Genomic DNA, 12877 nt, shown 5'->3' with positions numbered 1-12877 from the left:
TGTCTAAATATCTTGCAGCTTCTTTAAAACATTTAGTTGGCAATTGCTCCTCTTTCATCAAAAACTCTGAAGATTTCATCTCAAAAATAAAAAATTTGAATCTTTTAGACTCTGACAGAATGGTGAGTTTTGACATCATATCTCTGTTTACGAACGTACCTACAGATGAAGTTCTGACTCTTCTTAAGGACAAGGTTTCTAAAAAAAATGTTTGCTCTTCTAACTCACTGCATCAATTCCAGCTATTTCTGCTACGAAGATAAAATATACAAACAAACTAGCGGTTTAGCTATGGGCAGCCCTCTACAGTCTTAGCTAACATTTTTCTAGAAGATTTTGAAGAGAAAGCTATTTCCTCAGCTACTTTGAAACCTAAACTGTGGTTACGCTACATTGATGACGTCTTCCTTATCTGGGGACATACAGGGTGTTCGGGATAAATTTGACATATTTATAATTAATTATATTTTTCCGTAAGTTACATGTATTAACACACACTTCTCTTCATTTAAAAGTTTGGACCCTTCTTCATTCATATACAAGATGTCAGAAAGGATGGATAGCTGGAACCCACCTGAATCATGGAAGAGAATAACTTGTATCATGATGATTCGTGCCCGCCATCAAAATAAGGATATTACGACTGCTGCCCAATGCTCCCTGAATACAGTAAAAACAATCAGGCATGAACTAGAGACTTGCAATGGTGACTACGAGGATGTAGCAAGAAGAAAGATCCCTAGCAGACGATCTGATTGCGTTCGTACAGCAGAATTCCTCGCAAATCTGCAGGAACAGGTGTTGAAGAACCCTGGCATTGGAATTCGGGCTTTGTTCGTGGAGTTGCTAACTGTAGTCAAGCCCTGGATAACAAGGGTAGCCAATGGTAGGCCGTATGTATGGCAGCAGGATTCGGCCCCTTGCCACACCTCTGGGAAAAGTCAAAAATGGTTGTCTGAAAATTTCTACGACTTCACCAGTCCAAATGTTTGGCCTCCAAACTCCCCAGACCTTAACCCCATGGATTATTTTGTATGGGGCGCAGTTGAAAAAGACACCAATCGCACTTCCAGTAATACAAAAGCCCAGTTAATGGATAAAATTAAAACAGTTTTTGCGGCCCTTCCCAGGGAGACTGTAGCATCAGCTTGTTCGAGGTTCCGAAGCAGAATTGAAGCTGTGATCGATGCTAATGGTGGTTATTTTGAGTAAATCTTGTTGATAGTATTGTAATTAACTCTGCCTGTAATGTTTTTTTGTCAATTCATTAAATTTAATAGATACAAAGAAGATTTTCTTTTTCCTTACGAAACTGTCAAATTTATCCCGAACACCCTGTAGTTTAGAGGAACTGCAAAACTTTCTAAACCATTTAAATAACCAACATCAGAACATTAAATTCACATCAGAACTAGAGATTAACCGCATTCTCCCCTTCTTGGATCTAAAGATCAACAGATTACCTGACTGTCTTAAATTTTCAATTTTTTGAAAAACCACCCACACTGATAGATATTTACATGGTTCTTCTCATCACTTCCCACCTCAGAAACTGGGCATCATCTCCACCCTCGCCCATCGAGCAAGATGTCTCACTTCCACAGAAGAAGACCTTCAAACAGAGCTTAACTTCCTGAAAAACACCTTCTTAAATAATGGATATTCGTCTCGTAACATCACTAAATGTTTGAGACCACGCCAACATCCTCGACAAGAAGATGATTCCAACCCTATCACTCATATACAGTTACCATTTATCAGCTCTCTTACCCCAAAACTAGCGATTTTGAAGAAATTCAACATAAAGACTGACTATACTACTCTGCCAAAACTTCGTTCTTTTCTGAGTCGACCAAAACCAAAACACAACCAACTGCATTTTCCTGGTGTTTATAAAGTTTTGTGCGACTGTGGTCGACCTTATTTTGGCCAGACAGATAAATCTGTTTCACTTCGTCTTGAGGAACATAGACATGACATCTCTTACAGTAGAACACGAGCAAGCGCCCTTTCCAGTCATGTCCTCTTCTCGGCAAACTCTAACCTTGAAGAACAGCCACATCAAGTTGACTGGGAATGCACTACTAATTTATATATATGCAAGGATGAATTCGAAAGAAGAATTATCGAATCAAAAGAAATAGTTCTGGACCCTTCACATTTGAACAACAATCTAAGCTACAATTTGCCTGATTCCCATAGTGCAGTAATTGAGTACTGGCACTCTAAAATTAGCTGTCGCACACATTCAACTCATGCTAACGGTAGCACGCGGTCAGCTATTCAAATATGACTGTTACTATTTGGCTTTTTATTAAGCTGGAAAGCCCATGTTTTTTACCTTATTATTATATATATATTTACTTCTATTCTTAAATATGACATCTTACACTCTAAGTCTTGTAAAAAAAATTCCCGAAACTTTCATTAGTCAATGAGGGTCAGTGGCATTATTTCCTTAAAACATGGAAAAATCCTATGTACCACCAGTATTCTAAATATGTTTCATTTACTTCCAATCATTCAAATCCTCTCCTGCAGGAATAATTTAATTCACTAGAAGGAAATACCAAGATAAAATGATTGTTAAACATCTTCATCCAGCAAAGCCATTCTTCCACAGTCATTTCTCTTTTCCCTGACTACCATGGTGCTAATTTCCTCTCATTCTGAGATAGCATTAGTTCCACGCCTCCATAGAATGGGAGGTTGAAGACTTGTTTACCACAATTACTATCAATTGTACCTTGACTTGAAGACATTTAGCATCAAAGCACTTGCCATTCACTCTGGCAATGCATATGCTGAGGATACATCCAAAAAAAGAAGAAAAAAAGTTGTCTACATATGTTCTCCATGCCATTTTTAAACATTTTATTTAGCTAGCTACTTTCATGTGTTTCTCCTAAAGGTCAACTGCATCCTCTTGAACATCCTGGAGTTATAAAGTTCCTTGTGTCTACTTTAGACAGACTGGTAAATAAGCAACATCTGCCTTAAAGAACACACAAATTACATCTGTGATCAATGTATGACAAATCAGGATTGGCAGACCCTGCTCTGTATACACCTTCACATAGGATCAGATCAAGGAAAACATCTATATTACAGTCATAGATTTGAGAGGCTACTTGATAATCCATTTTCTTCTCCTCAGTGGACACTACAAACCCCATTGATAACAAATAAATTTGGAACAATGTTTCTTATATTGCTAGCTCCTCTTCCCCCAAGAAATTTGGTTTAATTAGATTTAAGCTGATTATGCTCCAATAAGAATTTCAGTACACTTACAATCAAGTAAAATAAAAACAGTATTATAGTGGATCCTTCCTCCACAGCATCTATAAAATCTGCATCAGTCAACTGATTATAACCAAATTTGGAATATAAGGAGAGAGGATGGATTGCAGGGTAGGACCCATCTAACATTACAGAATGAAAGGGTAAGCCTGTAAAATAAAAGGCAACAAAAGAAAAATGTTACACACACTTGTGTAAATTACATCATTCAGCAATTTGCCAGTTATTTCTCAACTGCTTTAACTATTTCATCCACAAAAAAAAAAGTGTGTTAAATGTTTTTCACTTGTTTATACAAGTAGTTAAAAGGTGACACACCTTATTCCTAAAATACTCTGGATTAGAGATAGATGTTAAATGTTTTTTCACTTGGTTAGAAGGTGTGACTACTTCTATATGGAAATATGACTTCTGCATTACTTCAACCTTGGTATCACTTCTGGGTCTGGCTCCCACTAATGAGACTTCAATAATGGTCAAAACCAGTCTAGGCAGTGACCCTTCCCATAATGCATAGCATTATATATGTCTAAGGATGTGCTTAACATAATTTATGTTAAGGATTAAACCAAGAATATAATTTCTTGGCATCTTTACAGCTGAAGCAACTAAGGCTAATTGAGGCCCATGTACTATGTGTGTGGTGTTCTTGCTTGTTTACCTGAAGCAGGAGGCCGGCTATAATTTTGAAGTGACTACTTGGCTGATGTTATTTTGTCTGTTGAGAATATAAATTCCCCTCTGAAATTCAAGCAGTACCATTGCCAACAACAGTATCACTAATTATTAAAAAATTTTAAAAAAAGGACAGTCAAAGTCCTTTTTAAATTGCAGCCATACAATAATTTTTTAAAGTATATTTTCAAGAACAAAACTCATGTCTTATGAGAATTGTTTCATCTGTCTGTACAAGTTGAGAGTGGCTGGATAATTTTACTCAGATTGGAATCCTTGTAAATTCTGCAGGCTAGATGGAACCGAAAGAAATTTGATTATTTAGGATGTCTATTAAAATGTTTCAGTTGGCTCATGTGTGGCCTAATTAAACAAAATTAATACCTAAAGTCAAACTTTTCAATAATGGATAGTTTTTTGCAAAAGCAATGAAAACACTGGTTTTAATTCATAATGGTTGTGTTCTAATTCTTCTACTGGCCAGTGATTTCTGTTAACTAGTGATTTCATCAAGACTGCTTCAAGTTTTTATTAATTTATTCACAGAACAATTTGAAATGATTTTTCACTCTAATTGGATGACTTTAATGACAAATTAAGTATAATTCCTACAATGACTATATCACTTGTAATAGTGATTTCGGTACCCCCTCCAGCACACACTTTTTTTTTTTTTTTGATTGCTTGTGATCATGTTGTTTACATATGTGGTGTTTTTTCTTTATTTTTATATACACTTGGAAAGAAGTCAATGGACACCCTCATGGGCAAGGTGCATTGTACCACGTAACCAGTAATGCTTGTAGCCAGCATAAATTAGAGGAATATGATGCTCCCAAGTCTGTGCAAATTTGTTCAGATGTGAGAAGGGAACTGTCTGAGTTTCAAAGAGGAATTGGGATAGGATGCCATACTGCAGGCCTATCTGTTTAGCAAATTGTTAACAAATTGGACCATCCCAGGTCAGCTATGTAATACCATACTGAGATGGAACTGCAGGTGTTACCTGCAGTCGATGATCCACCACACTCACTGAACGTGACCGTAGGGTACTACGAAAGATATGTATAAACTGGAATGTGAATCTGCACTAAAACATTCAAAATTGAGATTCGCATGCGAGTTTCTATGGTAGGACTGCAATATGCAAACCCCTACATTACCCGAAACATGTAGCATTATCTTCAGTGGTGCAAAGAATGTGTACGTGTTCTTTGCACCACTGAAGATGATGCGGAAGCTTAGAAAACTGTGTTATGGAGCAATGCATCACGATACACCCTCTTCCATGCAGATGGATGTGTGTGGCAGATGCCCGGTGAATGTCTTACCCGAGTGCATAAACCCAGCTATGAAATTTGGAGGTGTCAGTGTGATGGTATGGGCCTGTTTGCTCAGACTTTTGTTTCTCGCGCCATGAACATTGAACGCTAAGAAGTAGCTGAACATTCTGTATAATGCAATGCTTCCTACTTTGTGATGTTTCTATGGAACTGACCATTGTCCCTTTTAGCAAGACAGCAGACCGTGTCATAAAGCTGCTGCTGTAACTGTGGTTTGTAGATATGAACATCACATGTGACTGGCCTCCACAGCACTCTGATCTCAACCCTACTGAACATCTGTGGAATGAACTGGAGCATCGGGTGAGGTCAAGGGACATCGGAACCACCACATGCCTACAGGAAGAATGGTCCAAAATTCGCATTGATCACTATCGTATGCTTGTGGAAAGTATGTCCCATAGAATTACTGCATTCATCACAGTGAAAGGAGGTTTTGCATCTTATTAAGGTGGGTGCCATGGATGATTGTTTCTCTGGTGTTCAATGACTTCTTTCCAAGCAGTGTATAACTTTATATATTTTGTAGCCTAATTTAAAGAAAACAGCAGTTTTACTACTTTCTCCTAGAACACGTGATGGTTTCCTTACAGTTGATTCCACTTTGAATTATTCACTGGCATCGTATGTCATACTAATTTCCAGTGTTGTATTCAAGTTATGCTACAAATATTTTTTTAATCTAGTGAGAAAATTATGGTTAAGTTAAGTGCACCACACACACTGAAGATTGTGTGTGTCGCTTTTGCAAATGAGGGATTGAGTCAGGGTCAATTGAGGCAGGGGTCAATTTAACCATGCAGAGGTCATGGTCGAAACAATTGCAGCGTAGGTTGCGTGTATCTGAGAGATACATTCATTACTAGTATGTGCTAAAACTTAAAAAAAAAAAAAAAAAAAACTGCAAATATAGTACATGATGGGTTATTTATTTTCAGTTACAATCTAGAAATTATTGTACAAAGAAAAAAAAACCAACTAAACCAATACTATACTGACATCGGAGTTCGTGGTCTCTCTCAAATACGATTTACTATCAAATATCACTTTCGACTCTATCATTCTCATCATTGGACTCAAGTAACAAATTCACTGAATCTCTTTAACATCTGATGGATTATCCAATCAATATATTTTTCTAGCCATTTTCAATGGTAAATAAAAAAAAAAAAAAAAAACTAAACCAATACTACACTGACATTAGAGGTCGCAGTATCTCTCAGATACAATTTACTATGAATTATCACACACCTTTACATAATGTGTTAAACCAAAACTGATTGCATAAACAGTGGAATATCACTCGTAATATATGCATGTGCAGCTAGTAATGACCTCCAATGACCAGGGTTAAGCACTTGACTAATATTTAGTTCCCTAGATGCTAGACATTACTGAAATTAAAAGTATAAATAATTAAAACAGTCATGTGTGCTTTCCTAAAGTTCTAAGACTTGTTTCAGAAGGTAGTTCATCTTAAATTGTGTTCTCAACAAGTCTGCATACTCATCTAAGAACAAATCGCAAGTTTTGGCTGTAGATGAATACTTTCCCACCTATATATTAGCTAATTCAACTTTGGATGAAAATGCTGAGTGAAAAAGAATTAGGTTTTGTGATCATTAAGTTTTCTTTATCGACAATACTCATGTTTTACACATTTAATAACTATGCTTATAGAGGTATTCAAATTGAGATGACGTTACCTTTATTCTGTTTTTAGAATGTATGTCTACAATTTTAAAACTGTAATAAATTCAATTTCTCAATAAATGCAAGAATCATAAAATCTTATTTCTGTGTCATAGTTAAATGAGCTATTGCAAGTAACAAGAAAGCCAGAGGGTGGTTTCAATTTAGAAGCAACAGTTTTACTGATGTTTTTAGTAATTAATACTGCCATTAATGGAGAGAATTAACATTCTAAACAAATGCCAGGTGGCCACTTCTAAATTGGAGTTATCCTCCTATATTCTCAGTAATTGGCTCACTTTTTTAAAAAATAAGATATTAAAATTACATTTTGTTGATATTTGGATTGCATTAGATACAACATAACTCGAAAGTTACTTTTTGCTGTGTTAACCGGTGAGATGAACTGGAGGTGCTCAGTATATCAAAAAAAAAACATTAGCAAGAAAGAGAGCAGGAGTGGATGAGATATAGTCTAATAATGAGACCTCCAGGTACTGGCAGTGCCTCTGACAAAGCATTTGAGTCAGCATTTATGATTGTAAGGAAGTGAAAAGTGGATAAGATAGTTCCATTACATAAAGCAGGCTCCAAGACAGGAGTACAAATCAGACCATTTAATCTCACAAGTGGTGGTCAAGGTATTAGAAAAGTTGGTTAATGGCAGAATTCAGGAACAAATGGGTAGGAATATATTTTATTTGAGCTGTATAGCTTTGTGAAAGGTAAATTCCTGCCTTTCACAAATTTACCTAGTAATTTACCTACTTTTTTTTTTTTTTAAGTTAACAGCTAAGTTGGACAGAAGAAATATCTACACCATGATATTGCTGGACTTTAATTTGTTAGAGAAGTTATAGCAAATGGGAATCAATATGGTGTCAGATAGAAAAATGGTCCAGAAGAATGAGGGTGAGTAGCAGAGTGCAACATAGTTCTGTATGTAGCCACTAGTTTCATTTGTATATTATATAGAGAATGACTTGAAAGGAAGCACCTAATTATTTGCCAATATTGCAAAATTGGGAAAGGTCATAGTTAATAAGATAAAAATTCTGAAATATGATTTAAATAAATTAGCAGTGTCACCAAAGAATAATTGCAGGTGGAGAAGTGATTGTGGGTGGTGTTCAGCAGGCATACTGGAACAGGGGACAATAGTGCAAAGATTTTTTTTGGTGAGAGGATTATTTTTCCTCTCTACTCCAATATCATGTTGGACCTCCTTTAGCCTGAATTACAGCACACATGTGGTTTGTCATAAATTGCACAAGGTGTTGGATTGCATCTATATTTAATAACATACCAACCATTCACCAAGTCCTTTAACTGGCTCAGATTTCATGGAACTTTGCTCCCAGATCTGTTTTTATAACATGTCCCCTACATTCTCACAAGGTTTAGATCTAGGCTTTGTGGGGACCAGAGAAGATGGACATTGCTGTCTTTCGCGCTGAACAATGGACAGTAACATTGTCATCCATGAAACAACCATCACCTACTGGATAAAAAAAAAAGTCAATATTGCAATGTTCAGGTATTTCTTAGAGGTCACCCAACCTTCTACAACAATATCAGGGAACCAAATCCATACCAACAGAACATGCCCCACACCACCTCCAGAACAGTGTGTTTACAAGGTTCATTACTTCATGGGGCTCCTGCCAAACTCTCTGCCTACTGTCAGTACAGAACAAGGTGTACAGTGACTCAGACCACAATGTCTTATAATCTTCCAGTGGCCAGTCACAGTGTTCTTGACACCACTGTAGACAAACTTTCTGGTTCTTTGCAAAAATTTGTTTCTGTATAGGTATGCAACTGCCAATACTAAACTTTTCAATTACCTGCACATAGTGAGATATGGGTCAGGAACAACAGCCGTCATTAAATACTTCAGTCAGTTACTGCACACAGGAAGTTAGTTATTCGTACAGGCCTTCTCAGATGACAGTGATCTCATTCCCGATAGGACCACAATTATGCTCTTAGACAGGCAATGTGGATTATTTTTCCACTGGTTAAACACCTGGGATATCTCACCTTTCAAGAAACCAGTCAAGCTCTATTTTCAAAATTGTGGCTCCAGGCCAGACAGGTACCCACAATAAGCCTTTATCGAAAACCAAAGGATCCTTTGTTTTTGTCATTGTGATCACCATTATTGACAATTACCGAAGGCAACATTCTTGAATAGTTGTTTAGAACATGTGGTGATGCACCTGACCAAGTGTTCTGCATAAGTGAGGTTTATGTATATCTGCATAAAGGTTTCTATTTCAGTGGCTGGCATGTGTATATAGTAACAGTTTATGTACCATGAATAGAGGTATCACATTTCAGATTAGGAATTTTTTTAACATTATGATGCTGGGTGTTTAAGTAAATATTTATTTCTGTATATCAAATGTTGTAGGAATAAAAATTAATATCTTGCAGGTTTTTTCCATTGATCTAGTTATTCAAGCTTCCTACATGAGTAATTATGTATTATGGCTACAACCAAAATCCCAGAGCAAAAAGTAATTTTATGTGGAGAGTATGGTGTTGGAAAAAGTTCAGTTTTTCGACGATTTGCTACAAACAGCTTTGTTCCTGCAAATGATCGCAATTCAACCCTTGGATTAGATCACTTTGATAAAGTTTACAAAGTCTGTGGAAGAGAAATTAGGGTAAGAACAGTAGCTCTGTACAGTTTAAAATATTTTATTGGAATTTAATTATTAAAAGAAAATAAATTTTATACTACATTAAGTCTGACTTATTTCTAAAATGATTTGCTTTTCCACGTAATGCAAAGATTATACAGCTTTGGCTCTTTTGTCCTCATAAAATTGAAAAATATTTTATGTATAATAAAAAAGTTGGCACAGTTTCTATATAGGATTAAACTGCATTAGCACTACTCTCGTCTCCAAACTGTTCTCGTTTAAAAAAAAAAAAGCTTGGAAAGGATTAATCAATTCAAGACGCACATTTTTTGTGAATGTCAATTCTGAAAAATAAGCTGTAAATATTCAAATATATAGCATATACATGAAGGCAGAATAAATTTTCAAAAGTTTCAAGTTGAAAAGCTTAAAACATCAGTGGACCAGAACCAAAAAAGACACCTGAAAAGCATATTTGTTTATATGTATATTTTGTACTACAAGTATAATTTCACACATTGTAGTGAAAAAACAGCAGCTTGTGAACATTTGATGAAAGCTGTGCAATGTTTAAGTGTAAGTTGCTACCTACAATGATCAATCGTACACACAGTACACTTACAAGACAACTCCAGCCACTCTCCCAAATATCTTGGATCTCTTCTTTTCCAGTGAGTCATCCAAAGTATACTGTGAATGCTCTTTGCCCTCTGAGCAGTTTAGACCACAATCTAGTGCTGAATCTTTTTCCCCATGAAATACACAAATGCAACTACTTGCATCCATGCATCGTATGGCCTTATAAGCTGGATTATTGTTTTCACCTATACAACCCAAACCTATGTGCTGAACATATCACTGAAATAATTTTTATCAGCATAGAAACATTTATTCCCTATTCCACCTTAAGGCTCGTTCCCTATCAAAGCCTCGGTTCTTGCATAGTTGTGTTAAGGCTCTACAAGAAAAGAGTTAAGAATAAATAATTGGTTTGCATCCAAAATTCCATCAACCTATATTAAAGTCCAGTATCACTGCAAGAAAACTATCTACACACCAAATATTTATGCATTCTTGTATCTAATCAAAGCTATTTGTGCATAACTTCTGTCCAACACTGCTTTCACCATTATTACATCCTGATGGTTCTTTTTGCATCACCCACAGAAAAAACCAACCTCTTGGCTTCATTTCTTGCGCCACTGATTTTAGTAATGTCCCCCTAGCCATTCTAAACACTCAAGACCTAGTTTGATTTTTTGCCAGAAAGAGATCTGAAAAATTTTGCTGAAATTGAATACCATAAGTCTTCTGACAGATAACAGGCTAACCTGGAGGAAAATTGTTGATAGGAAGTTGGTAATAATGTAATTTTTCATGTAGTACTATCATAAGATACAGAATCAATTTGATGAAGTCCTCTGACCCTGACTGCCATTCCCCAAATGTCCTAAAGGTTTATGCTCCAGACTCCTATGTTGCCTTTTATACACTCTTATGCCACTGACATCTACCATTCAATCTGAAGAAACTGACTTATGTTTAACCATCTCTGGGAAGGAAGACAAAACTTTACCTTCACACTACTGTGAAATTTCTCTCACCTCGGTTCTTTTATAGTAGTGGAGAGGACCATGAACACAACTAATAAATGACTGCCAGTGTGAATTCCATCACTGTTGATCAACTCAGTTATGTCATCTATATCTGGACAAATACCATGGTAAAGTTTGGCAAGTCTCGAGTGGTTGCCCTTGATATCTATAAGACTTTTATAACAACGAGAGTAAACTCATCATTTGATCTATCACCGTTCATTGTCTTCTAACTTGGGGGAGAGATATCCAAGAAAAGGAAAGTCATTAGTGGAGTGCCTCAGGGGTCTGTTTTGGGGCCATTACTGTTTAACTTGTATATTAATGATATTGGCAAAGATTTGGATGGAGCTATTCAGTTGTTTGCAGATGATGCAAAGTTTGGACAAACTATGAAGAATAGTGAAGATGTTGTGACCTTACAAGAAGATTTGAATAAATTGAGTGATTGGGCACAGAAATGGAGATGTGAGTTCGATGCCGCAAAATGTAAGGTTTTAAAATTTGAAAAACAAAGATGGGATGCAGAATTTATGCTTGGTGAGGATACATTGTTGGAGGTGGAAGAAATAAGAGATCTGGGGGTGATAGTGGATAAGGATCTGAAATTTAGAGGACACATAGCCAAAATTGAGAAGACAACACAAAGGCTTCTGGGAATGATGCAGAGGAACTGACGTGTAGAAGTAGGGAGATTCTTGTTCCATTGTATAAGGCTTTGATTAGGCCATACATGGACTATTGTGCCCAGATTTGGTCACCGGGTTTTCAGAAGGATGAAGAGATGTTGGAAAGGGTCCAAAGGTGATTGACTAAGGTAATAATAACTATATAACCAATGCAGATGTCCCACAAGGCTCTATTCTCTCATCTAGGCTATCCTATTCTTTCTTTATATAAAAGATCTACTCCAGCAAACTGTGAATCCAATACAGTTTGGGTGATAACAGCAAATTGCAGCATTGACAAATCACCAGAACCCTAACCACTGTTTCTTTAAATTGAAATCAAAAACATTAGGCATTTGGATAACCTTGTCAATTGCAGTGCTAGCAAAATGCAGCTCTGCCTTATTTCCCCCCCCCACACACACACACAAAAAAAGCCTTCTCTTCCAGTCTTACAACAACCAAATCTGTATGCACGATGAGATTTATCTTCTTGAACACTAACCTGAAATCCTTCATGCCAAACCTATTACAAATATTGCCTCCTCTGCAGCCATAATTTTTTTTTTTTTTTTTTCTTGAATCATTGCTGTAACTCTAAACGTTATACAAATCTCACTCTCCAACATCTGCATATTGCTCTCACATCTGGGTTGGTGCCCTTAAGAGCTCCCTAAAAATAATGGACTGCATCTTCCACAAATGCTTCTGTGGCCACCATTCCCCAGAATTGGCATCGATAATATCCCCACTTTGTCAAATCCATTGAAATGCGTGCAGCAGCTAATCAATACTCCCTCAGTGTTATCTACATCTACAAACTCATAGAACCAATTTCTTTTCATTTTCCTCTCTTACACTGATGCCATCTTGTGATTCCCAAGGAATACAATCTGCAGCTTTTCAAGTTAAATGTGAACAAGTTCCTTCTTGCCCATCCACTAAATCAA

The 12877-nt window shown here is 36.5% G+C and overlaps 1 protein-coding gene across 2 annotated transcripts in view; it reads left to right on the top strand.

The window, feature by feature from the left end:
• The window catches only part of RabX6 (RAS oncogene family member RabX6), a 79101-nt gene that overhangs the window by 35171 nt on the left and 31053 nt on the right, over positions 1 to 12877 (top strand). Inside the window, exon 2 of one of the 2 annotated variants that reach the window (XM_090401158.1) lies at positions 9453 to 9685. In XM_090401158.1, coding sequence (XP_090257284.1) covers positions 9506 to 9685 — 180 coding nt within the window. In that variant the 5' untranslated portion in view covers positions 9453 to 9505. The remainder of the gene's footprint in view (positions 1 to 9452; positions 9686 to 12877) is intronic. The other variant, XM_090401159.1, reaches the window with a different exon arrangement.

The sequence above is a fragment of the Typopeltis vanoorti genome, chromosome 12 (assembly GCF_054136105.1).
Source record: "Typopeltis vanoorti isolate ZY-2024b chromosome 12, IOZ_Tvanoo_1.0, whole genome shotgun sequence".
Lineage (NCBI taxonomy): Eukaryota > Metazoa > Arthropoda > Arachnida > Uropygi > Thelyphonidae > Typopeltis > Typopeltis vanoorti.
This window is presented reverse-complemented; position numbering and strand designations above follow the sequence as displayed.